Source organism: Anolis carolinensis, unplaced genomic scaffold (genome assembly GCF_035594765.1).
Source record: "Anolis carolinensis isolate JA03-04 unplaced genomic scaffold, rAnoCar3.1.pri scaffold_7, whole genome shotgun sequence".
In the NCBI taxonomy this organism is placed as follows: Eukaryota; Metazoa; Chordata; class Lepidosauria; order Squamata; family Dactyloidae; genus Anolis; species Anolis carolinensis.
In genome coordinates, this window is record NW_026943818.1 from 36,611,150 (window position 1) to 36,637,802 (window position 26,653).

General features: G+C 44.6%; 1 protein-coding gene across 2 annotated transcripts in view; it reads right to left on the reverse strand.

The window, feature by feature from the left end:
• The window catches only part of kdm4b (lysine demethylase 4B), a 210,919-nt gene that overhangs the window by 29,094 nt on the left and 155,172 nt on the right, over positions 1-26,653 (reverse strand). Inside the window, exons 10-12 of one of the 2 annotated variants that reach the window (XM_008122219.3) lie at positions 12,998-13,473; positions 2,269-2,389; positions 267-445 (exon numbers count right to left, since the gene is read on the reverse strand). In XM_008122219.3, the coding sequence (XP_008120426.1) occupies positions 267-445; positions 2,269-2,389; positions 12,998-13,473 (776 nt within the window). Of the gene's footprint in view, positions 1-266; positions 446-2,268; positions 2,390-7,691; positions 8,503-12,997; positions 13,474-26,653 lie in introns of those variants that run through there. The other variant, XM_016998043.2, reaches the window with a different exon arrangement.

The following is a 26,653-nucleotide window of genomic DNA, read 5'->3' on the forward strand; positions in this document are numbered from 1 at the left end:
AGGCTCAAGATTCCTAGAGTAGCTATCGTTATTAATTTAAATAACTGAATATTATAACACCCATAGGTACACATCAGCAGTAATGGGAATGCAGCCCTCTGTCAATACAAATGGAAAATGAAAGCAAGCACGATGACGATGATTGTCGTGTTGTCTATAATTTAGTACGAAAATGTCGCCTTTCGTTTTGTGTAGACGGACGGTTGAAATGAAACGATAGCACGAAGGAAACAAAGGAATTTTTTCGCACCCATCTCTACTGGTACCTGATTATAAGGGTAGAAGAGGGTGCAGATAGCGCAGTACGGCTCGCTCAAGGCAGCGGCGGCGTTGAATCTCCTCTCGGCGATAAAGTTGTGAGGTTTGTTCTTCCACTGGAGGGAAAGCAAGGACTTGAGGAGCTCGGGGTCGCCAACGTCCTCTTCTCCGGAGAACGGGAGTGCTTCTTAAAAAATAATAATAAGAGGAAAAGAAAGGAAAGAGTTGGGTTAGATGCAAAGGAGAGAAAGAGGAAACTGTGAGGCATGTTAAGGGAACTTTATGTGTTAAGGGGAGACCTGTCTGCTAATCAAATGTCAATGCCTTGGACGAAATAAAAACACACAGACTATTGTTATCTTCCTTCAGAGGCTTTTCTTGTAGAAAAATAATATGGTTGTACTATTACACAGCACCCCTTACACCGAGGCATTCTTTACACAGAAGGAAGTCTTCACACAGGAGGAGCAACTAACTCACAGGCACATCTGCTTATGTTACCCGACTGGTTTTGCTTAGTCATTGCATCATTTTAATCCTTTCAGCGCCTGTACATCATTTTTTGTAATTAAAAATACAGTAGAGCCCCGCTTAGCCGTGTTCCGTTTATCCGACACTCCGTATTATCTGAGACAAAGGCCCTCCCCCGCTTGCTCTCTCACTCACCCTGCTGGGTCCCAGTGCTGCCGGAACCCAGCCAGATGAGTGAGGGACGGAGGTGGGCGAGTGAAGGAGGGCGGCAAAGGCCCTCCGTTACTCGCTCGCTCCTTTGCCAGGCTGGGCCCTGATGCTGCCGGGACCTGGCGTGGCGAAAGAGCCGAGGGATGGAGGCGGGCGAGCGAAGGAGGGCAGCAAAGGCCCTCCGTCGCTCGCTCCCTCCTTCACCACGCCAGACCCTGGTGTTACTGGGACCCGGTGTGGCAAAGGAACCGAGACGGAGGTGGGCAAGCGAAGGAGGGTGGCAAAGGCCCTCCGTCGCTCACTCACTCACTCCTTCACCAGGCTGGGACCTGATGCTGCCGGGACCCGGCATGGCGAAGGAGTTGAGGGACGGAGGCGGGCGAGCGAAGGAGGGCGGCAAAGGCCCTCTGTTGCTTGCTCGCTCTGTCGCCAGGCCGGGACCTGGTGCTGCCGGGACCCGGCGTGGCGAAGGAGTCGAGGAACGGAGGCGGGGGAGCGAAGGAGGGCGGCAAAGGCCCTCCGTCGCTCGCTCCCTCCTTCACCATGCCAGGCTCTGGTGTTGCTGGGACCCGGCGTGGTGAAGGAACCGAGACGGAGGTGGGTGAGCGAAGGAGGGTGGCAAAGGCCTTCCGTCGCTCACTCGCTCCTTCGTCAGGCCGGGACCTGGTGCTGCCGGGACCCGGTGTGGCGAAGGAGTTGAGGGACAGAGGCGGGCAAGCAAAGGAGGGCAGCAAAGTCCCTCTGTTGCTTGCTCGCTCTGTCGCCAGGCTGGGACCTGGTGCTGCCAAGACCCGGCGTGGGGAAGGAGCTGAGAGACGGAGGCGGGTGAGTGAAGGAGGGCGGCAAAGGCCCTCTGTTGCTTGCTCACTCCTTCGCCAGGCCGGGTCCCGGCAGCACAGGGAACCCGGTGTGGCAAAGGAGCCGAGAGACAGAGGTGGGCGAGCAAAGGAGGGCGGCAAAGTCCCTCTTTTGCTTGCTCACTCCGTCGCCAGGCTGGGCCCTGGTGCTTCCGGGACCCGGCAGGGTGAAGACACTGAGAGACGGAGGGTGACAAAGGCCCTCTATCGCTCGCTCACTCCTTCGCCAGGCCGGGCCCTAGTGCTGCCAGGACCCGGCGTGACGAAGGACCCAAGGGATGGAGGCAGGCGAGCAAAGCTTGCTCTCTCTCTCTCTCACTCACTCAACCCGCCAGGTCCCGGTGCTGCCGTCGCCGCTGCTGGGATCCGGCCTGGTGAGTGAGGGAGGGAGGGTGGGTGAGTGAGCACCCACCCTGTTATCCGAAAAAGCAAGCCTATTGTCTTCCCTCGTAAACAAGGTCCATGTCCTTACCTTCATCACTGGAGGCTTCCTGTTTGACCACGGACAAGGGCGAGCGGGTGGGCGGCTTGCCCAAGGGATGACGGCGGCTTTTCTTGATCTCCATCTTCAGCTTAGAGAACGTTGACGTCGTCTGGAGAAAGGGGACAGAAGGGATTGCGGATGGGGAGGGAGAAAAGAACGTCATCACTTCATGGACGAGACTCGTTGCGTTGAACAGCTCTAGAGCAAGTCCATCCCTTTGGTCAGCAAAGGAGAAAAGAGAGCCTGTGTGGCCACTGTTCTGAAGGTGAAAGCAAGTCCGACACAACTGCCAACCCTGATAAACATTTCCTCCAATCCAGGCTGCTTTGGCTCAACCAACAAAGGCATCCCACAGACCACCAAAGAGACCTCCTCAGCCACTCCACACTCAACACTGCACAACTGCCTTGCCCAGTCACTATAACAATGATGGGCAACCTTTTGCGCTTGGTATGTCAAAATTCACCAAAAAACCTAGCATGACTTGGATGGTGTGTCACTTCGAGAAAAAAACCATAATTTCCCAATATGTATAGTTTAAATAAAAAAATGTATAATTGTAATATATAACTGTATTTAATAAATCAAAAACTATTGACTACCATTATTTCCATGTACAACAATCTAAGGTACCTCTTGCAGTTTCCACGCTGATTTCTCTCTATTCTTGTTTCAATGTAGTCGTGAATAATGAATAATATAATAATAATATAATAGTAATAATATGATAATATACTACAATAATAATAGAATAATAATAGAATGATATAAAGATTACGTGTGTGTGTGTATATATATCTATATATCTATATATATAAAAGGGTAATGAAATTTCGGCCTAGGACAAAACAACAAAACTACACATCCCAAAAACACTACCCTTGGCAGCACAACACCTCATCCATGCCTCTACGTTCATACAACAAAAAGCTCCAGCTACTCCAGAAAATGGCCAGGCTTTGAGATTGCAAGGCTATTCACTGCTATTCCACCTGGCCAACAAAGGATTCCCATAAGCCACAGCAACGCGTGGCCGGGCAAAGCTAGTATATATATAAAAGGGTAATGAAATTTCGGCCTAGGACAAAACAACAAAACTACACATCCCAGAAACACTAAACTTGGCAGCACAACCCCTCATCCATGCCTCTACGTTCATACAACAAAAAGAAAAGAAAAATAAAGTCCTAATTAGAGGGAGAGGAATAATTGTCTTTATCCAATTGCTGCCCGTTAGAAGGCTAAGCTCCGCCCACCTGGTCTCCTAGCAACCCACTCAGCCCAGGGGACAGGCAGAGTTAGGCCTCACTTAGGCCTCTTCCACATTGCCTATAAAATACAGATTATCTGATTTTAACTGGATTATATGGCAGTGCAGACTCAAGGCCCTTCCACACAGCTATATAACCCATTTATAATCTTATATTATCTGCTTTGAACTGGATTATTTGGACTCCACAGTGCCATATAATCCACTTCAGTGTGCATTTTATACAGCTGTGTAGAAGGGGCCTCATATAACCTAGTTCTAAGCAGATAATATAAGATACTTTATTTCCCATACCACCATACTTCACCACAGCAACGCGTGGCCGGGCACAGCTAGTAATGAATAATATAATAATATAATAGTAATAATATGATAATATACTACAATAATAATAGAATAATAATAGAATGATATAATGATCAGTGTGTGTGTGTGTGTGTGTGTGTGTGTGTGTGTGTGTGTATCTATCTATATATAAAAGAGTGATGGAATCCTGGCAACCGCCAAAAAGACAAAACTAAACACCCCACAACCTTGAAAATTGACAACACAACCCATCATCCATGCCTCTAGGTTGATACAACAAAAAGAAAAGAAAAATAAAGTCCTATTTAGAGGGAGAGGAATAATTGTTTTTATCCAATTGCTGCCAGTTAGAAGGCTAAGCTCCGCCCACTTGGTCTCCTAGCAACCCACTCACCCAGGGGACAGGCAGAGTTAGGCCTCACTTAGGCCTCTTCCACACTGCCTATAAAATACAGATTATCAGATTTTAACTGGATTAGATGGCAGGGTAGACTCAAGGCCCTTCCACACAGCTATATAACCCATATAATCTTATATTATCTGCTTTAACTGGATTATCTGGACTCCACACCTTTACCCTTTACCTTAACTACCACCAATTCCTGAATACTTTATTTCCCATACCACCATACTTCGCCACAGCAACGCGTGACCGGGCACAGCTAGTATGTGTATGTATATGTGTATATATATATGTGTGTGTGTGTGTGTGTGTATGTATATATGTGTGTGTGTGTATGTGTGTGTGTATGTGTGTGTGTGTGTGTGTGTGTGTGTGTGTGTGTGTGTATATATATATATATATATATATATATATATATATATATATACACATACATACATACACACACACACACACACACACAAACACACACATACATACATATATAATGTGCATAATTCCCATGGAGTAAACAACAAAACCACTGGTCCAAATCACACCAAATTTGGCCACAAAAGACATAGTCATCCAATCAATCTGCATGCGACAGAGTGTCAGCAAAAATGACTAGGCGTGTCAGTGCTGACACGCGTGTCATAGGTTGCTCATCACTGCACTATAATGTGGATAAAAAACATAATAAGAAAACAAAGGATGATATCTGCAGATGATCGTGGAAGCAACTACATGGGACTGTGGATTTCCGCTACATTCAACTCCATATAACATCCAGATCCTTCGGAGAGCCAAAAAACGACACACTTCAGTGTCTTTACCTTTCCTAATACACTTTTCGAAACAGTGAAAACAAAATAGATGTCATTAAATCAATACATTACTGGAGAAATGGAGAAGAACCTCTTTCCCCTCCTGGGCGATGCTCGGGGAAAGTCACCTAAACATTTTCCTGCTGCCGAACCGTGTTTTTAGAAACCTGACATTTCCATATGCTCGCTCATCAGCGTGACTTATAGCCTCATTGAGTCACCATTGCTAGGCAACCGCCTCTGTCGCTTGACAAAGTGTTTCTCGCATAATTGACCTCCACGGTTTTAAATTTGGGTGGGTATGCGCCATGCGTTACGGCAAACAGGTAGGTGGGACCATTGTGTGCGCATTCATTCATCCGACGGCCCTGAAAAGCCATTTCAGAGGAAGGCGACAGGAGCGCCTCGGATTTGGCCTGGAATCCAAATGCGCCCCGGAGTTCGCCTGGTAAATGGAAAAGTGCGTGTAGGTTGTACAAATAATCAGAGTTGGGTCACGATTCACTCGTCTTGTCATCAAATGGGAACCATGCATCATTTAATCCAGCGAGAGGCATGTGTGTGTTCCTCCGTACCAAATCCCAGAGGTCAAAAATACATTTTGCCACAAAAACAGAGCTCCTGGTGGGCGGCCAATCTCTGCAGTAAAATTCCAGGCAAATGGGAAAGAGGGGAAGCACTGTCTATTCCTTTATTGAGAACCATAAGGATGAAAATCCTGCAATTTTTTTTGATGTTGATCAGTGATTCTCAAAGTGGGCACTACCGCCCCCTGGTGGGCACTGCAGTGATCCATGAGGGCGGTGATGGACGGGCGGGGCCTCTTCCAAGTGCCAGAAACAAGGCTGAGCACCTGAGGCGCCTGTTAGGACACAGGAGGAGGAGCTAGAGGAGTGGGTGTGGTTTCTTCCCAAGAGCCTGAGACAGGGCTGAGCATCTATACCTCTCCTGAAGCACTTGTTGGGACACAGAGGGTGGAGCTAGGGAAGGGGGCGGGGCCTCTTTCCAAGAGCCCGAGACAGGGCTTAGCCTCTATACTTCTCCTGAGAGGCTGTCATGATCTCCAATCCTTGACCTCTCTGGTCGGCTGACAACGAACAGATGCCAGCCATAAAACCTCAATGACCCTCTGGTATGTGGGAGCCCCTATATATGTGGGCCAAAGAGAAGGTTCTGGCATTCGGTACAATAAAATCTGTTGGAATCTACCAACGTGTCTTGGTGCTTTTTCCTTTGGAAGACTGACCCACAGCAGAACTGGGAGAAGAGAAAGGGCAGGGCTGGGGCGGGGTCTCTTCCCAAGAGCCTGAGACAGGGCTGCGCCTCTATACTTCTCCTGAGAGGCCTTTTAGGACTAAAGGACAGGGCTGGGGTGGGGGTGGGGTCTCTTCCCAAGAGCACGAGACAGGGCTGAGCCTCTATACTTCTCCTGAGAGGCCTTTTAGGACTAAAGGACGGGGCTGGGGCGGGGGCGGGGTCTCTTCCCAAGAGCATGAGACAGGGCTGAGCCTCTACTCCTGAGAGGCCTTTTAGGACTAAAGGACGGGGCTGGGGTGGGGGCGGGGTATCTTCCCAAGAGCATGAGACAGGGCTGAGCCTCTACTCCTGAGAGGCCTTTTAGGACTAAAGGACGGGGCTGGGGTGGGGGCGGGGTCTCTTCCCAAGAGCATGAGACAGGGCTGAGCCTCTACTCCTGAGAGGCCTTTTAGGACTAAAGGATGGGGCTGGGGTGAGGGCGGGGTATCTTCCCAAGAGTGCGAGACAGGGTTAAGCCTCTATATTTCTCCTGAGGCGTTTGTTAGAAGATGGGGGCGGGGTATAGAGGTTCAGGCCCGGCCCCCTCCTCTAGCCACGCCCTGTTTTCTGGCAGGCGGCGTAGGACAGGGATAGAAGCTCAGCCCTGCCTCAGAGCTCGTAACTCCGCCCATCCCAGTCCTGGCCGCCCATTGGTGGCCCCGCCCACCTCCCCCCTCCCCCTCCCAGTCCTGCATCTTGGACTAGGGGAGCAGCTCAGCCCCGCCCTCTTGAGCAGGAGCCACGCCCACCCCTCTAAGCCACGCCCCCTTTCCAGGGGGGGGTGCTGAGTCATATTTTTTTCTGGAAAGGGGGTGATAGGCCAAATAAGTTTGGGAACCACTGGGTTAGAAGGTATGGTCAAGTTTGCAGACAATACCAAACTCGGAGGGAGAGCCAATACTCCAGAAGACAGGAGCAGAATTCAAAACGAGGAATCCTTGTAGACAAGAAGGTGAACATGAACCAGCAATGTCATGCACCAGCTAAAAAAGCTGTCCTCTGGACAACGTCTCTGTAGATGGCCCATTCTCTCACATCAGAAGCGACTTGTAGTATGTTCTCATGTCGCTTCTGACATGACAAGAAAGCCATGAAACTCAAGACGAATGCAACAAGATTTCTTCCAGTTCTAAGATACACTTCCCATATAAACCTCTCTAAAAATGGGTGCATCTTGGTGTTGGTGGTGGTACTGGACTTAGGGTGCTTCCTACAACCAGTGGCATCTTACAATTGAGGAATTACGGTACATAAAAAATAAACACATGCTCTTCCTTGCCTACCCCTTTCCATCCCACAAATAAAAGCATTAATCCAGTCCCCAAACCAGTTTTGAATGAATCAGATCTTTAGTTTCCCCTGCTGTTCACCGTGGCCGGCCTCAGCCATTACAAACATAGTAGTAACACAATAACATGGTGGCACATCAGCGGGCTCGGAAAGCCTTCTGCCAAAGCAAACCCTATGTTCTAGACCAGTAAAACACATCTACCCAACATGTCGGGTGCCGTACAATTATGGCTCCCCGGTTGCCCCGAACCCATCCAGATGACTCCACTGCAAACACACAAAATCGACCTCAGATGATGTCAGGGCACACAACGAAGCGGTCCACAAAGATGAACAAGGCAATGAATTCATACAAAATGTATTGCCACGGGCATTTCACAGCCAGGGAGAGCATCACATTGCACCTGCTGGGAGCCAAGCGTTGGCCAGCAGCACAAACACAGACAGACAGAGTTCTGCTGCATTGCAGCGCAGTCTGGGTTCTTGACAATTTCGGCACAAAAGGCACCTTCCTGTCTTTACAGGTGCGGGTAGCGGGTCCCCCATTAAGCCCAAAGGATCTTGTCGATTTTCAACCGGATTTTCCTCCAGTCGGCCGCCACTATGTCAGAGTAGCGATGGTACAAGAGGCGGCGCAAGCGGGCCACCACGTTGCGAGGCAGCGCATGCTTCCCTCGACCCCCGCGGTAGCTGACGGCGCTCCGCCAGCGCTCCAGCTCATCCGGAGGCACCATCCGGGTGAACAGTGCGGCCGCGTATCTCGCCGGCCGGCCGCGAACACGCTCGAACAACTCCCGCCTCTCCCTCCTAGGGATCCGCCACAAGGTGATATCATCCAAGCGCGGGGCGGCCTGAAAACAGTGAAGGTGGGGTTACTCACACGGGAACTCGCCAGAGCCATCCTCCTCCTCACACCAAAGATATGCTCATGTTAAGGCTACCACTCCAGACTTACCACTGTTCTCCAGTCAAGAACGGACACACAGAGAAACATGACCATCTCTACAAACACAGCTGCTTGCGTTGCAATCTTGACACTATCCTTATAAAAGATCTCTCTCTATTTCCCTTCTCTTCATGGGTAAATATTTGAAAGTATATCATAAGAGGGAGCAGTGCTGGAAACTAAGACTTGGGGCAATGAGTTCAAATGACAGGAAAGGAGATCCCCTTTGAACCTTAGGCAAAACTTCTTGACTGTAAGACTTGTTTGACAGTGGGACTCTCTGCCTTGGAGTGTGTTGGAAGCCTTAAAAAAGAGGCTGGGTGCCCATTGTCAGAAACATTAAAAATTAAATAAGTATTTTTAATTACAAAATGTGAGTCAAGCACTGAAAGGGTTAAAATGGGTTAAACGACTCCGCAAAAGCTGCAATTCAATATAAGCAGGTGTGCCTGTAACCCAGTGTGATGAAGCTCCAGTGCGAAGACTGCTGTGTGTAAAGCTCCTGTGTGAAGCTGTGTAAATTCAGTGGGAGAGGAGGCTCTGTGAGTGCGAAGCTATTTAGTCAGCCCCGGTGTGAGAAGCTTCGGTGAGAGAGGCCCCAGGTTGAAGGCCTCATGTGTGAAGCTCCAGTGTGAAGGCTGCTGTGTGTAAAGCTCCTGTGTGAAGCTCCTGTGTAAATTCAGTGGGAGAGGAGGCTCTGTGAGTGCGAAGCTATTTAGTCAGCCCCGGTGTGAGAAGCTTCGGTGAGAGAGGCCCCAGGTTGAAGGCCTCATGTGTGAAGCTCCAGTGTGAAGGCTGCTGTGTGTAAAGCTCCTGTGTGAAGCTCCTGTGTAAATTCAGTGGGAGAGGAGGCTCTGTGAGTGCGAAGCTATTTAGTCAGCCCCGGTGTGAGAAGCTTCGGTGAGAGAGGCCCCAGGTTGAAGGCCTCATGTGTGAAGCTCCAGTGTGATGGCTGCTGTGTATAAAGCTCCTGCATGAAGCTCCTGTGTAAATTCAGTGGGAGAGGAGGCTCTGTGAGTGCGAAGCTATTTAGTCAGCCCCAGTGTGAGAAGCTTCGGTGAGAGAGGCCCCAGGTTGAAGGCCTCATGTGGGAAGCTCCAGTGTGAGAAGCTTCGGAGAGAGAGGTCCCAGGTTGAAGGCCTCACGTGTGAAGCTCCAGTGTGAAGGCTGCTGTGTGTAAAGCTACTGTGTAAATTCAGTGAGAGAGGAGGCTCTGTGAGTGCGAAGCTATTTAGTCAGCCCCAGTGTGAGAAGGCCTGGTGTGAGAAGCTTCGGCAAGAGAGGCCCAAGATTGAAGGCCTCATGTGTGAAGCTCCAGTGTGAAGGCTGCTGTGTGTAAAGCTACTGTGTGAAGCTCCTGTGTAAATTCAGTGGGAGAGGAGGCTCTGTGAGTGCGAAACTATTTAGTCAGCCCCGGTGTGAGAAGCTTCAGCGAGAGAGGCCCCAGGTTGAAGGCCTCATGTGTGAAGCTCCAGTGTGAAGGCTGCTGTGTGTAAACCTCCTGTGTGAAGCTCCTGTGTAAATTCAGTGGGAGAGGAGGCTCTGTGAGTGCGAAGCTATTTAGTCAGCCCCAGTGTGAGAAGTTTCGGTGAGAGAGGCCCCAGGTTGAAGGCCTCATGTGTGAAGCTCCAGTGTGAAGGCTGCTGTGTGTAAAGCTCCTGTGTGAAGCTCCTGTGTAAATTCAGTGGGAGAGGAGGCTCTGTGAGAGCGAAGCTATTTAGTCAGGCCCAGTGTGAGAAGGCCTGATGTGAGAAGCTTCAGCGAGAGAGGCCCAAGGTTGAACGCCTCATGTGTGAAGCTCCAGTGTGAAAGCTGCTGTGTATAAAGCTCCTGTGTGAAGCTCCTGTGTAAATTCAGTGGGAGAGGAGGCTCTGTGAGAGCGAAGCTGGAAGCCATTTATCTGCATAAGAAAGAAGCCCAGCGAGCAAAGAAACAAAGAAGTATAAAGAACTTTGTGTTATGGAAACGTTGTTTTTGTAAATAGTGCAACCATAGGGTTGTTGTGTGATTTCCAGGCTTTATGGCCATGTTCCAGATGCATTCTCTCCTGATGTTTCGCCCACATCTATGGCAGGCATCCTCAGAGGTTAGGGCCCAGACCAATAACGATAGATAGCTCACTTCCAAACTAGAGCAACTCGCCGGTTTCTCAAAGAGAAGAGCTTGCTTCTTTCTCCTTGGAAAGAGCCTACAGAAGAGAGAGGTTAACACCTCAATGCGCTGGACTATTTTATGGTGACGTGGAGACGGAGAGTGTTATGAGTCAGTTTTAGAATCTGGTACAGACTTTGAATGACTTTATAGAAAACTCGGCCCAAAACCCTGGATGACAAAAGGTTGAGATTAGTTGATAGAAGAGACAGAAGGACACGGAAAAGAAGGTCACCCACAAAGCTCCTCACTGTCTGGAGTGCGAAACAGTGTGTTTGTGTGTTTCTGGCAAAGAGACAGACATAAAGAACGTGACATTTGCAGGCTGTGACTTGACAAGACAACGGCAAGCGCGAGACAAGAAGGACGCAGACACAAGAAGAGCCTACTCGTCTCATGGTCTTATGAGGCCATCTAGACGGTCTCATAGGACCATAGGAAGGAAAGTTACCTCCAAAAGCCATTTAGATGGTCTCATAAGGCCGTAGCTAAGCAAAGAGACCTCCAAAGACCATCTAGACGATCCCATAAGACCATAGGTAAGCAAAGAGACCTCCAAAGACCAGGTAGACTTAGGGCAACCCTAAGTCTAAAGTTTAGGACAGGGGCCAAGTCCATGACCTTGGAGGGCCGCATCTGGCCCACGGGCCTTAGTTAGGTGACAATCTAGACAATCTCATAAGACCATTGGTAAGGAAAGTGACCTCCAAATGCCATCTAGATGGTCTCATAAGGCTGTAGCTAAGCAAAGAGACCTTCAAAGCCCATCTAGACGATCTCATAAGACCATCGGTAAGGAAAGTGACCTCCAAAAGCCATCTAGATGTGTCTCATAAGGCCATAGCTAAGCAAATAGACATTCAAAGCCCATCTATTGGATATCTCATCACACGTCAAAATCTCATCAAAGATCACTTGTACTGGATATCCCATCACACGTCAAAATCTCATCACAAATCACTTGTACTGGATATCTCATCACACGTCAAAATCTCAACACAGATCACGTACTGGATATCACATCACACATCACTTGTACTGGATATCTCATCACACATCAAAATCTCATCACAGATCACTTGTACTGGATATCTCATCACACGTCACTTGTACTGGATATCTCATCACACGTCAAAATCTCATCACAGATCACTTGTACTGGATATCTCATCACACGTCAAAATCTCATCACAAATCACTTGTACTGGATATCTCATCACACGTCAAAATCTCATCACAGATCACTTGTACTGGATATCTCATCACAGATCACTTGTACTGGATATCTCATCACAGATCACTTGTACTGGACATCTCATCACACGTCAAAATCTCATCACAGATCACTTGTACTGGACATCTCATCACACGTCAAAATCTCATCACAGATCACTTGTACTGGATATATCATCACACGTCAAAATCTCATCACAAATCACTTGTACTGGACATCTCATCACACGTCAAAATCTCATCACAGATCACTTGTACTGGATATCTCATCACACGTCACTTGTACTGGATATCTCATCACACGTCAAAATCTCATCACAAATCACTTGTACTGGATATCTCATCACACGTCAAAATCTCATCACAGATCACTTGTACTGGATATCTCATCACAGATCTCTTGTACTGGATATCTCATCACACGTCACTTGTACTGGATATCTCATCACACGTCAAAATCTCATCAAAGATCACTTGTACTGGATATCTCATCACAGATCTCTTGTACTGGATATCTCATCACACGTCACTTGTACTGGATATCTCATCACACGTCAAAATCTCATCACATGTCACTTGTACTGGATATCTCATCACAGATCACTTGTACTGGATATCTCATCACACGTCACTTGTACTAGATATCTCATCACACGTCAAAATCTCATCACATGTCACTTGTACTGGATATCTCATCACAAATCACTTGTACTGGACATCTCATCACACGTCACTTGTACTGGATATCTCATCACACATCAAAATCTCAACACAGATCACTTGTACTGGATATCTAATCACACATCACTTGTACTAGATATCTCATCACACGTCACTTGTACTGGTTATCTCATTACACGTCACTTGTACTAGATATCTCATCACAAATCACTTGTACTGGATATCTCATCACATGTCACTTGTGTTAGATATCTCATCACCGATCACTTGTGATGGAGATCTCATCACTGAGTGCTTACTACCTGCCCACTCTTCCCACCAAAACAGGACCCTACCTGCAATTTACTGGGCTCCGGACGCCCTCCTGCACCTTCCTCCTCCTCCTTCTTCCCCAGGTCCAAGGGGTCCACCGACTCCTTCGAGACGAAGCGCTCAAACACCTCCTGGCAGGACATCCGCCGCTTCTCCGAGGGGGGCTTCTTGCACCTCGGGACCACGTAGAGCATGGGGATGATGGGCCGCTGTTTGGCCTCCTCCTCCTCATCGGGGGCTTCCGAGGTCAAGGCGTTGAGGGAGGGCATGGGGGGCGTGTCCTCCTCCTTGCAGGGGCTGGTGCCGCCTTCTCCCCCAAAGCCCTGCGACTGCAGCTCCCCCAGATGTTGCAGCGGCGGCTGTGGCAGCAAGAGCGGGGGCAGAAGCTGGTGCAACGGGAGCGGAAGGGTAGTCGCCAAGGGGTGGTGGGGGTGCTGCTGCTTCTTCCTCTTCCTCTCCCCTTTGACTTTCGGGACACGGACCTTCGGTTTGCAGTCTCCTGTTCCGACAAAGAAACACATACACAGGTGACATTGTTCAATCTTCTTTTTCATTCACAGATAGACAACTGAGGAGCAGCATGGGCCGTTTTATCCCCTTGTGACCACCCAAGTGAAGCAGTGTCACTTCCAGACACCATTTTATTATTATTATTATTATTATTATTATTATTATTATTATTATTAGAAACACAACAAGATGAGTCCACAGCAGACACTACGCTGGCTGTTGTATTGGATCACACGTCGGACACTTCCCAAGTGTCTAGGACTCTGTGATGTATTGGCGAATACATCATCATCATCATCATCATCATCATTATTATTATTATTATTATTATTATTATTATTATTATTATTATTATTATGCCATGTCTCCATACTGTGCGGTCCTGCGAGTTCTAGTTTCCCAAGGTGCATACCCTTTTCTTGGTGCATGCACACTATGGAATGAATGCTCTTGGACTCCACTTTAAATACCATCTCTCCAGACTATGCAGTCCTGGGAGTTATAGCTCCCCAAGGTCCATACCCTTCTCTGGATGCATCTGCACTGGAAAATGAATGCAGATGCATCCATTATTATTATTATTATTATTATTATTATTATTATTATTATTATTATTATGCCAAGTCTCTATGCTGTTGGGTCCCACAATAATAATAATAATAATAATAATAATAATAATAATAATAATAATAATAATAATAATAATAATAATACTGGATGCATCTGCATTCATTTTCCAGTGCAGATGCATCCAGAGAAGGTTATGGACCTTGGGAAGCTATAACTCCCAGGACTGCATAGTCTGGAGCGGTCCTGGGAGTTATAGTTTCCCAAGGTGCATACCATTCTCTTGCATTTACACTATGGAATGAATGCTCTCGGACCCCACTTTAGACTCCGTATCTCCATACTATGCAATCCTGGGAGTTATAGCTTGCCAAGGTACATACCCTTCTCTGTATACATCTGCACTGGAGAATAAATGCCGTCGGGACCCATATTGAATGCCATTATTATTATTATTATTATTATTATTATTATTATTATTATTATTATTATGCCATGTCTCCATGTAGTAGAGACATGGCATAATAATAATAATAATAATAATAATAATAATAATAATAATAATAATAATACAAACAGAGGCACAACTATGTGGCCCAAATGATCCACTGGGAACTTATGCCTCAAGTCCCACCTCCCAGCAGCAAGGAACTGGTGGGATCACAAAATTGCAAAAGTCTTGGAAAATGAGCACACAAAGATACTGAGGGACTTCCGAATCCAGACTGACAAAGTTCTGGAACACAACACACCAGACATCACAGTTGTGGAAAAGAAAAAGGTTTGGATCATTGATGTCGCCATCCCAGGTGATAGTGGCATTGACGGAAAACAACAGGAAAAACTCAGCCGCTATCAGGACCTCAAGATTGAACTGCAGACTCTGGCAGAAACCAGTGCAGGTGGTCCTGGTGGTGATGGGCACACTGGGTGCCGTGCCAAAAGATCTCAGCCGGCATTTGGAAACAATAGACATTGACAAAATCACGATCTGCCAACTGCAAAAGGCCACCCTGCTGGGATCTGCACGCATCATCCGAAAATACATCACACAGTCCTAGACACTTGGGAAGTGTTTGACTTGTGATTTTGTGATACGAAATCCAGCATATCTATCTTGCTTGCTGGGTCACAATAATAATAATAATAATAATAATAATAATAATAATAATAATAATAATAATAATAGTAATAATAATAATGGCATTTAAATGGGTCCTACTGCAGCATCACTATTATTATTATTATTATTATTATTATTATTATTATTATTATTATTATTATGCCATGTGTCTCCATGCTGTGTGGTCCTGGGAGTTATAGTTTCCCAAGGTGCATACCGTTCTCTTGCATTTTCACTATGGAATGAATGCTCTCGGACCCCACTTTAGACTCCATATCTCCATACTATGCGGTCCTGGGAGTTATAGCTTCCCAAATTACATACCCTTCTTTGGATGAATCTGCACTGGAGAATAAATGCAGTCGGGACCCATTTAAATGCCATTATTATTATTATTATTATTATTATTATTATTATTATTATTATTATTATTATGCCATGTCTCCATGTAGTAGAGACATGGCATAATAATAATAATAATAATAATAATAATAATAATAATAATAATAATAATAATAATAATAATGGCATTTAAATGGGTCCTACTGCATTATAAATATTAAATAAACATTGCATTAAATAAATATTACAATATAGTTGTATAGTACAATATGATAATATATGCTTATATAGTGCTTATATTGTGCTATACTAATAATATAATATATTGTATATACATATAATAATATTATAATGTACTACAATAGATTAATAATACACTATTATAATTGTATATTTATATTACATGCAATAGTACTAATAATATTGCAATATAGTTGTATAGTACAATATGATAATATATAATGCTTATATAGTGCTTATATTTAGGCTCCATATCTCCATACTATGCAGTGCTGGGAATTATTTTTTGCCAAGGACCAAGCTCTTGATGCATGTACACTATGGAATGGATGCTCTTGGACCCCACTTTAAATACCCTTGCTCCAGACTATGCGGTCCTGGGAGTTATAGCTTCCCAAGTTGCATACTCTTCTTTGGATACATCCGTACTGGAGAATAAATACAGTCAGGGACCCATTTTGAATGCTATTATTATTATTGTTATTAGTATTAGTATGAGTATTATGATGCCATGTCTCCATGCTGTGCGGTCCTGGGAGTTATAGCTTCCCAAGGTCCATACCCTTCTCTGGATGCATTTGAACTGGAAAATAAATGCAGTCGGGACCCATTTTAAATGCCATTATTATTATTATTATTATTATTATTATTATTATTATTATTATTATTATTATGCCAAGTCTCTATGCTGTTGGGTCCCACAATTATAATAAGATCTCAGCCGGCATTTGGAAACAATAGACATTGACAAAATTACGATCTGCCAACTGCAAAAGGCCACCCGACTGGGATCTGCGCGCATCATCCGAAAATACATCACACAGTCCTAGACACTTGGGAAGTGTCCAACTTGTGATTTTATGATATGAAATCCAGCATGTCTATCTTGTTTGCTGTGTCATAATAAAATAATAATAACAACAACAATAATAATGGTATTCAAATGGGTCCTACTGCAGCATTATTATTATTATTTTATTATGACACAGCAAACAAAACAGACATGCTGGATCTCACACCACAAAACCACAAGTCGAACACCTCCCAAGCGTCTAGGACTATGTGATGTACTTTCGGATGATGCGTACAGATCCCAGTAGGGTGGCCTTTTGCAGTTGGCAGATTGTGATTTTGTCAATGTCTATTGTTTCCAAGGGTCCCATTCGTGAGCCATCGCCAGGTCTTCTCCTTATCAGCTTTTCCTTCAATTTTGTCAAGGAACTTTCCATGCAATGTTTTGTTGTGCCAGCTGTCAGCTCTAGTTTGTAGTGCGGTTTTCTTGTACTGTTTTTTGTCTGCTGTGCTTTGAGGAGTTTCTGATTTTTGACTTATTTTTTGATTTATTATTTTGTTGTTGTTGTTCTTGTTGTTGTTGTTGTTGTTATTATTATTATTATTATTATGCCATGCCTCCATGCTGTGCGGTCCTGGGAGTTATAGTTTCCCAAGGTGCATACATTTCTCTTGCATTTACACTATGGAATGAATGCTCTCGGACCCCACTTTAGGCTCCATATCTCCATACTATGCAGTGCTGGGAGTTTGCCAAGCTCCACATTTTTCTCTGTGGGGCAGCCGAAAGAGAGAGAGAGAGAGAGGAGGAATGCAAGGTGAACTCCGAACCTCCCAAACCCCGATGGCGAAACAGACTATTTTCCCTATTAAACTGTGTGGCTGACCTACTGGAGAATCAACGCCTGGGCACTCATGAATCTACATGCTGACTCATGAGAATACGGAGACAAGGCAATCTAAATGTGGTGCCAAGGCCTTAATAATTCCTGTAAATCATGGCTGCTTTATCTCGGGCAATTTATTCCGCCTTGGCTGGCCTTTGCAAGGCAGAGAAGCACTGCCCTAAAAGGTTAGCGAACCCAGAGCCCTTCCTAATTCCGAAGGCCTTTGGCAGGCAAGCAATTTCAGACCTCAAGCAAGAGCCATCAATCTCTCCCTTTTTCCAGGAGCCCAACGGGGAGGAGGAAAGGGCAGGCAAAAAAATAATAAAAAAGAAAGCAAGAGGAGGAGTAAAAAAAATACAATAAGATGGAGGCACAGTGAAAAGGAAGTGGAGTTGTCTACATATCTATTTTAAATGTACTTTTGGGTGCTGTATTAAGACACAACACAAATCCAACGAAAGCTCTTTCACAAATTTCACTGACTTTGGTGATAATTTCACTCGGTCACATACGAGGGTTGAATGAACAGTACTTGGGCTTGGATGGGAATATTTTAAATAAATCAAATGCAGAAATAATCCTTAGAATGTGCTCTTTAATTACTACTATTCACTTTTCCGCATCAATTGGATACATTTCTGCCAAAGATGAATAAGTTTTCTGAAGGCGTCACGGAAGAAGTCGACACTCGGTTTCCGCAACCGGTGTCTCGCAATAACCGTTGTGCGCAGATCTTCCGATAGACAAGCAAAGCAATAATGTGACCCACACATTTCTTGTGAAATGCCGATTAGGCTTGAAATTTCTCTCTGAGTGATACGACGATCGTCCTGAATCAATCTGTCCACCTTTTGCTTGTGAAACTTGGTGGTTGCTATCACAGGACATCCAACTCTTTGTTTGTCACACAAGTCAGATATTCCCACCTCAACATCTTTAAACTTACTCACCCAATGATGCACAGGACTCACATCAACACAATTACCACAAACAACTTGCATTCTCTGAAGCATCTCCTTTGGGGTGACACCTTCTGCTCAGTGTGGGGGCCTCAGGGTGCGTGCTGAGTGGGTTTCTTCAAACTCAATCAATCATCTGCTCCAGCACCCTGATGAATTGGTTGCAATCGCCTGCCACACCAATTCCTCTGTTCAAATGTCAGACTCAAACACATCAGTAGTCTGAAGTCCAAACATTTATTTAATATCTACAAATATATTTACAAAGCACAGCAAAAGCCATCGCTCTGAGCTGGCATTCTCTTTACAACCTCTTCGCTCGGCAAGCACAGCTCTACTCACTCAGAGATAAGAACATTCCTCAGTCCGAGGGAAGTTCCTGACCTCCAAAGGCCGGAAATCATGCCTGATAGGTCATAGCAATCACAACAGGCTGTCAGTCAAAACTAGCCTGCTGTTAACTATTTCATTACTGAAACACACACTCTTGCCTAACAGCAGAAAAACACTTGATTTACATTTCATACACATACAACTATAATCCAACAAAGAATTCAGCGACTGCACGTTGCTTAAGTTGCATTGACCAACCATCTGCACAGGGTTCCATACTTCGCACTTTAACAACACAACCGTTCAATGCTAAGGCTTCCCCGTCTGCACAGGGTTCCGTACTTCACACTTTAACAACACAACCGTTCAATGCTAAGGCTTCCCTGTCTGCACAGGGTTCCATACTTCGCACTTTAACAACACAACCGTTCAATGCTAAGGCTTCCCCGTCTGCACAGGGTTCCATACTTCGCACTTTAACAACACAACCGTTCAATGCTAAGGCTTCCCCGTCTGCACAGGGTTCCATACTTCGCACTTTAACAACACAACCGTTCAATGCTAAGGCTTCTTTAACGAGAAGGCTTCCGGTCTCCTGGGTATTTGTAGATCTAAAATTTTCTGATTCTCACTGTATTTTCTTCCAAAATTTCTTCGCACTGTTACATAACCACCATAGATGGAAATATGTTCCGTGTTTTTCTTTACATTTCCAACAAACTGTATTTGTGTTTTTGTAACATTTTCCAAGCTTTTTAGGGGTATCTGTACGGTGATTTAAACCAGAGAACGGACCTATCCTTGGGCAGACGGATGCCCCCATATTTCCCCATCCTTGACGGAAGACTGTCCATAAAACACAGGAGAACCCAGTTTGATAACCCGCCCTTTGTTTCGGAAGACTTGCTCCCGGATCAGGGGAAACAAATGAGATTTTGGGCATCCCTCAAGTGGTACGTTCTTCCAGTAGCAGTGAATTAATCAAACTTTACCTTCCCGGCCCCACCGGCTTCATGAATAAAGTTATCGAGTCCACGGAAAGGGCAATAAATAATGAATGGTGTGTTTGTGAAGAGATCGGGTGGTTGTTGTTTCCGCCTCAAAGGTAAAGGCCACTTGCCTCTGAACGTACGGAGATTCGAACGAGAGGAAGACGTGGAATGGATGCCAGATAGATATTGCTGAAGGGGAAAGTGAGAGAGAAAGCAGAGACATCCAACACAGAGCCCAAAGAGTCTTATTTACACTCCTTTTGCAAAGAAAACGAGCTGGGAGGAAATAGTTAAGGAGTGTGATTTGTAAAGCAATGCGTTCAGATAAAAGCCACGTTGTTGTTTTCCAAGGCGCCGCGTGGAAAGGGCGATTGGATTTCCTCGGAGAAATGAACATATTGAATGAGAAGTCAAATTGGATTTCGCCTGGCCGTCCGCAGCGAGATCGTATTCACACCGCTTTCCCAAAAGGAGAACAGAAAGTAATTCCCTTTACTGACTTCGAAACAAGTTCATTTAATGGCAAATGGGACTGAGACTTGTGGCCATTCAGATGGGGTGGGCGGCAACTCCCATCGCCCACAGAAGGCATGGCTGGCAGTCCTATGGCTCTAGATCAATGATGGGCAAGCTTTTGTGCTGGGTGTGTCAAAATTCACCAAAAAACCTAGCATGACTTGGGTGGTGTTTCACTTCGAGAGAGAAAAACACACATAATTTCGCAATATGTATAGCTTAAATAACAAAAATGTATAATTGTAATATATAACTGTATTTAATAAATCAAAAACTATTTACTACCCTTATTTCCATGTACAACAATCTATGGTACCTCTTGCAGTTTCCACGCTGATTTATCTCTATTCTAGTTTCAATGTAGTCATGAATAATGAATAATATAATAATAATAATATAATAGTAATAATATAATAAAATACTATACTATAATATACTGGATTATCCAAGGCATTTTTGTAGTCAATGTTTTCAATACATCATGATATTTTGGTGCTAAATTCGTAAATATAGTAATTACTATATAGCAGGGATCCCCAAACTTTTTAAAAAGGGGGCCAGTTCATGATCCTTCGGACCGTTGGAGGGCTGGACTATAGTAATAATAGTAATAATAATAATAATAATACTGTAACAACAACAACAACAAAAATAACAATAAAAAGAGGGTTGGAAGAGACGCTTTGGGCCATTGAGTCCAACGTCCTTCTGCCTTTGTGCACCGAAAGCACAAACAAAGCACCCCTGACAGATGACCACCCAGCCTCAATGTTAATAATAATAATAATAATAATAATAATAATAATAATAATAATAATAAAGAGTGTTGGAAGAGACCCCTTGGGCCATTTAGTCCAACCCCCTTCTGCTTTTGTGCACCAAAAGCACAAGCAAAGCACCCCTGACAGATGGCCACCCAGCCTCAATGTTAATAATAATAACAACAATAATAATAATAATGGTTGTAAGAGAAGAAGAGACCCCTTGGGTCATTTAGCCCAACCCCCTTCTGCCCTTGTGCCATGGGGGCCGGATAAATGGCTTCGATGGGTCGCATCCGGCCCCCGGGCCTTAGTTTGGGGACCCCTGCTATATAGCCTTACTGCATATTGAACTATTACATGTAAGTACAGTACATGTAATAATAATAATAATAAATACAGGAAAATAATACAAGTGTATTATTTTCCTGTATTTATTATTATTATTATTACATGTATTATTTACTCTATTATTATTAAAAGGATACATAAGCACATTTACATTGAAGAAGATGAGAATAATGATTTGATCAGAGTTGGACACTCTTATCTTAAATTTGAGCTTGATATAAATATTCAAAAACATTTAACCTACTGATGCCTCAATTAATGTAATTTTATTGGTATCTATTTTTATTTCTGAAATTTAACACTCTCGGCTTATACTGGAGTCAATGTTTTCCCAGTTTTTTTGTGGTGAAATTAGGTGGCTTATATTTGGGTCGGCTTATACTTGAGTATATACGGTAATGAAAACCAAGTCTCCGGAGAGCTCACAACGCCCCTTCATTGTGTGGGCATCTGGAGCACCTGATGGGGCCATTGTTTCTGCTTAATCTGGTAGTTTATATATAGATCCTGATTAACGTTGTTTGCTGTATTTCCTCTGGCACTTTCAGAGGTGGAAACGTGGGCTGGAAAAAATACAACAAGGAGCAGAGATGTGTAAGGACTACGTCAATGATGGCACAGCCGTGTAACTCCTTTTGGGCACATTTGTGCAGGAATACAAATGCCCTGACCCGACTCGCTCTGACATGATGTTAGGCCGATTTATTTTCCTCCTCGAGCAAGATAAGGACGCAAGGGGCCAAGGGCGGGTGGCAAAGGAGTCGCACAACGAGCTCCATCCGCAGCATTGAAATAAATGGCTTGAAAAATGCCAATGTCTCCTAAGGGGGATGAGAGATAAGTGTCACAAGCAGAGAGCCTTGGAGATGAATTGTTCCGTTGGAGAGGCAGCTTTTCAATGAGAGCCAACCGCTCAGCATCCGTGAAAGTCGGCTTCTCCTCTCTGTCTACAAGCCCATTTCTTGGACATCCAACGTGGTGACCAAATAGTTGTCATGGATATCAATATTGGGACTTTTTGTTTTGTTTTCAATTGCCTATGGCAGGGGTCCCCAAACTAAGGCCCGCGGGCCAGGGTCATTTACCTGGCCTTTGTCCTAAACTTTAGACTTAGGGTTGACCTAAGGGTCTCTTTGCTTACCTATGGTCTTATGAGATCATCTAGATGGTCTTTGAAGGTCTCTTTGCTTAGCTACGGCCTTATGAGGCCATCTAGATGGCTTTTAGAAGTCACTTTCCTTACCTATGGTCCTGTGAAACCATCTAGACATCCTTTGAGGGTCCCTTTCCTTACCTATGGTTTTATGAGATTGTCTAAATGGCCTTTGAAGGTCACTTTCCTTACCGATGGTCTTATGAAACCATTTAGATGGTCTTCGAGGTCCCTTTCCTTATCTGTGGTCTTCTGATGGCCTGATGAGATCATCTAGATGGCCTTTGAAGGTCCCTTTCCTTACCTATGGTCTTATGAGACCATCTAGATGGTCTTTGGAGGTCTCGTGGCTTACCTATGAGATTGTCTAGATGGTCTTCAAAGGTCTCTTTGCTTACCTTTGGTCTTATGAGGCCATCAGATGGTCTTTGGAGGTCTCTTTACTCACCTATGGTCTTATGAGGCCATCTAGATGGCTTTTGGAGGTCACTTTCCTTACCTATGGTTTTATGAGATCATCTAGATGGCCTTTGGGGACCCCTTTCCTTACCAAAGGTCTTATGAAACCATCTAGATGGTCTTTGAGGTCCCTTTTCTTATCTGTGGTCTTCTGATGGCCTGATGAGATCATCTAGATGGCCTCTGAGGGTCCCTTTCCTTACCAATGGTCTTATGAGACCATCTAGATGGTCTTTGGAGGTCATATCGGGTATACCTGGCAAGTTTGGTGCAGAGCCATTCCTGTTTGGGTGCATAGCGTTCTGGGTGTAGGTGAACTACAACTCCTCAAAATTCCCCAGTAGGAGTCACAGTGCTCTGACTGGATGCAGGGTGAACGACAACTTTCACCATGTGGAGTCAATCCTCCAAACTCCTCCAGGAAGTGCAGTTCTGTTCTGTTTGTTCTGCAAACAGATTTGAAAGGAAAGGGCAGTGGGCGGGGTCATGCAAATTTCACAGCAATGGAGAACCCTGGAGTGCCTGCCTGTGGTGGAAGAAAAAGCACAATCTAGGATGAAATGGTCCCCAAATGAAAGCATTCCTTGGGTGGTGGGACGTAGTGTTTGGGAAGAACATTGGCACGTGTTGGGCTACATGTTCATGACGCTCGCTGTAACTGCAATGTCAGTGGAAAAGAGTGACTTGGTGGCTCCTCAGCACTGGGAACGGGAGCCTCTTTGTGGAGGCCGGAGGCTGTCTGTGTGAGTGGAAATCCATGCCACATATACTCATACAGGTTTTCACATTTATTATGGACTAGCTTGGGGCCCCGGCAGTGCCCGGGTCATTTAAAAAAGGCATTGTTTGTCTGTGTTCCTAGTTTAGTGTAGGTCCAGGGTCAGCGGGGTTCAGTGGGTGCAGGTGAATTACAATTCCCATGTGCAAGTCCCATCATCCATGGTCCATCCCACTCCAAACAGCGACAGGTCATTGGGACTGTATGTGTCAAGTTTGGTCTTGATCAGACATTAGTGGGAATTGCAGTGGTCTCAGGAAGTGAGTCAAGCTACTGCAAGTCCCATCATCCATGGTCCAAACTCTTCCAAACCACACCAGGATGTAGAGTGGGTAATGGGGCCTCTATATACCAAGTTCTGTACTGATCCGTCGTTGATGAGAGTCGCAGTGCTCTCAGGAAACCAGTGAAGGTATTGGAAGTCCCATCGTCCATGGTCCATCATACTCCAAACTTCAGCAGGGTATAGAGTGGGTCATGGGTGCTCTGTCTTCCAAGTTTGGTCTCAATGAGTAATTTGTGGCAGTTGCAGTGGTCTCAGGAAGTGAGTGAAGGTACTGCAAGTCCCATAATCCTTGGCATATCCTCCCTCAAACTGTACCAGGGCGTAAATTGGGTCATGGGGGGGGTATGTGTGCCAAGTTTGGTCCTGATCCATCATTAGTTAGAGTAACAGTGGTCTGTCGGACACAAAGTGTTTGAAAGTACTGCAAATCCCATAATCCTTGGTCCATGGTGCAGCATGTAAAGTATGTCATTTGGGATATGTGTGTCAAGTTTGGTCCAATTGTGTCATTCCTGGTAGTCACAGTAGTCTGAGGAAGTGAGTGAAGGTACTGTAAATCCCATCATCCATGGTCCATTTCCCCTCAATCTGCACCAGGACATAAAGGGGGTCATAGGGGTTCTGTGTGCCAAGTTTGGTCCAGTTCAGTTGTTGGTGGGCATTGCAGTAGTCTGTGGGAGTCGAAGCGATTGAAAGTACTACAAATCCCATCACCAATGGTCCATCGTCTCGCAAACGGCATCAGGACATAAAGTGCGTCATGGAGGTTAACCGTGTCAAGTTTGGGCCAGGTCCGTTGTTCCTGGTGGTCACAGTGGCCTGTGATATTGGCGGCCAATCAGAAAACTAGCACATACCCGAATACCCACATACAAACATACATACCCGCATACAAACACTGACTTTTATTATAGATATAGATATCTATATATATAAAAGAGTGATGGCATCAGGGCAGTGGACAAAACAACAAAACTACAGGCCCCCCAACCTTGAAATTTGACAACACAACCCATCATCCACGCCTCTAGGTTGATACAACAAAAAGAAAAGAAAAATAAAGTCCTAATTAGAGGGAGAGCAATAATTGTTTTTATCCAATTGCTGCCAGTTTACAGGGCTAATCTCTGCCCACTTCGTTGCCTAGCAACCAAGGGACAGCCAGGTTTCAGTTAGGGGACAGGCAGATTTAGGCCTCACTTAGGCTTCTTCCACAGATTATCTAATTTGCACTGGATTATATGGCAGTGTAGACTCAAGGTCCTTCCACACAGCTATATAACCCATTTATAATCTTATATTATCTGCTTTGCACTGGATTATCTTGACTCCACACTGCCATATAATCCACTTCAGTGTGCATTTTATACAACTGTGAAGAAGGGGCCTCAGATAATCCAGTTCTGAGCAGATAATATAAGATTATCAATATACAGTAGAGTCTCACTTATCCAACGTAAACAGGCCGGCAGGATAAGTAAATATATTGGATAATAAGAAGGGATTCAGGAAAAGCTGATTAAACATCAAATTAGGTAATCGTTATACAAATTAAGCACCAAAACATCATATTATACAACAAATTTGACAGAAAAGGTAGTTCCATGCGCAGTAATGCTATGTAGTAATTACAGTAGAGTCTCACTTATCCAACACTCGCTTATCCAACGTTCTGGATTATCCAACGCATTTTTGTAGTCAATGTTTTCAATATATTGTGATATTTTGGTGCTAAATTCATAAATACAGTAATTACTACATAGCATTACTGCGTATTGAACTACTTTTTCTGCCAAATTTGTTGTCTAACATGATGTTTTGGTGTTTCATTTGTAAAATCATAACCTAATTTGATATTTAATAGGATTTTCCTTAACGCCTCCTTATTATCCAACATATTCGGTTATCCAGCATTTTGCCAGCCCACTTATGTTGGATAAGTGAGACTCTACTGTACTGTATTTACAAATTTACCAGTAAAATATCACAATGAATTTGAAACACTGACTACAAAAACATTGATTATGAAAAGGCAGACTGTGTTGGATAATCCAGAACATTGTATAAGCGAATGTTGGATAAGTGAGATTCTACTTTGATATGAAACAATTTCTAGGATAGAATAATGCAGAACAATATAATCTCTAAAACCAGGACAGTAATAAAGAAATAAAGAAATAAAGAAAGTAAATAAAGCAAGGAAATTGGAAATTCCACAAAGGAAACAATCAGGGCCAGCTAACACCTCCCAAGAAAGGATTCTTCCAGAAAGGAAGCTGAGAAGGCAGTGAAGCACTATGTATTACCAAAGTCCTTATTATTACTATCATTACTATCCTTACTATTATTATTATTATTATTATTATTATTATTATTATTATTGTGTTGCGGTCAACTGTGAAAATGAATACAATCTGGCTCCAAGTATTCAAAAACACTAAAATCAGAATATAAAAAAATTAATGTGGTATAATAAAACAGAACAATACAATCTCTAAAATCAGAACACTAAATAAAGAACAACACTCTGAAAATAGGGGAATTCCACACAGGAAACAATCAGGGCCAGCTAACACCTCCCAACAAAGTATTCCCATCATCAAAGTCTGGCCAATCCTCTGTTTTCTCAG